Source organism: Solanum verrucosum, unplaced genomic scaffold, assembly GCF_900185275.1.
Source record: "Solanum verrucosum unplaced genomic scaffold, falcon-dt-bn FXZP01000411.1, whole genome shotgun sequence".
Taxonomy (NCBI): Eukaryota; Viridiplantae; Streptophyta; class Magnoliopsida; order Solanales; family Solanaceae; genus Solanum; species Solanum verrucosum.
The window spans coordinates 1-1047 of record NW_026020431.1 but is presented as its reverse complement, the minus strand read 5'-3'; the positions used below and the strand labels follow the sequence as shown (position 1 = coordinate 1047).

General features: G+C 35.1%; 1 protein-coding gene across 1 annotated transcript; it reads right to left on the bottom strand.

Annotated features, from left to right (window-relative positions):
* Positions 1 to 522: 522 nt before the first annotated feature.
* Positions 523 to 1007, bottom strand: LOC125808120 (50S ribosomal protein L14, chloroplastic-like). Its single transcript, XM_049487868.1, is given in 2 exon segments — positions 523 to 968; positions 971 to 1007. Coding segments are annotated over 2 exon segments (366 nt in total). The 3' UTR covers positions 523 to 639.
* Between the last annotated feature and the right edge of the window lie 40 nt (positions 1008 to 1047).

Sequence of the window (1047 nt, the reverse complement as noted above, 5' to 3'; positions counted from 1 at the left end):
ATTAGAAACTCTCCCCCCTTTTTTTCTTTTTCGCAAATAGGAAGTTTCGAATCCAATTTGCATATTATAAAGGATTACCAGATATAACACAAATTTCTCCACCTATTCCTTCTAGTCGGCCTCTCGGTCTGTCATTATACCTCGAGAATAGAAAGAATTACAATCCCCATTCCACCTAAAATTCGCGGAATTCGTTGATAATTAGAATAGATTCGTAGACCAGGTCGACTGATTCGTTTTAAATTTAAATATTTCTATAGGGTCTTTTCCTATTCTTCTATGTCGCAGGGTTAAAACCAAAAAATATTTGTTGTTTTCTCGATGTTTTCTTCACGTTTTCGATAAAACCTCTCGTAAAAGTATTTGAACAATATTTTCGGTAATATTAGTAGATGCTATTCGACCACCCTTTTTCGATCCATATCAGCATTTCGTATAGAAGTTATTATCTCAGCAATAGTGTCCCTGCCCATGATGAACTAAAATTATTGGGGTCTCCAAATTTGATATAATCAACGTGTTTTTTACTTATTTATTTTGAATATGATATGAATTATTAAAGATATATGCGTGAGACACAATCTACTAATTAATCTATTTCTTTCAAATACCCCACTCGAAACAGATCACAATTTCATTTTATAATACCTCGGGAGCTAATGAAACTATTTTAGTAAAATTTAATTCTCTCAATTCCCGGGCGATTGCACCAAAAATTCGAGTTCCCTTTGGATTTCCTTCTTGATCAATAACAACTGCAGCATTGTCATCATATCGGATTATCATCCCGTTGTCACGTTTGAGTTCTTTACAGGTACGCACAATTACAGCTCTGACTACTTCTGATCTTTCTAGGGGCATATTTGGTACTGCTTCTTTGATCACAGCAACAATAACGTCACCAATATGAGCATATCGACGATTGCTAGCTCCTATGATTCGAATACACATCAATTCTCGAGCCCCCTATTATCCGCTACATTTAAATGGGTCTGAGGTTGAATCATTTTTTTAATCCGTTCTTTGAATGCAAAGGGCGAAGAAAAA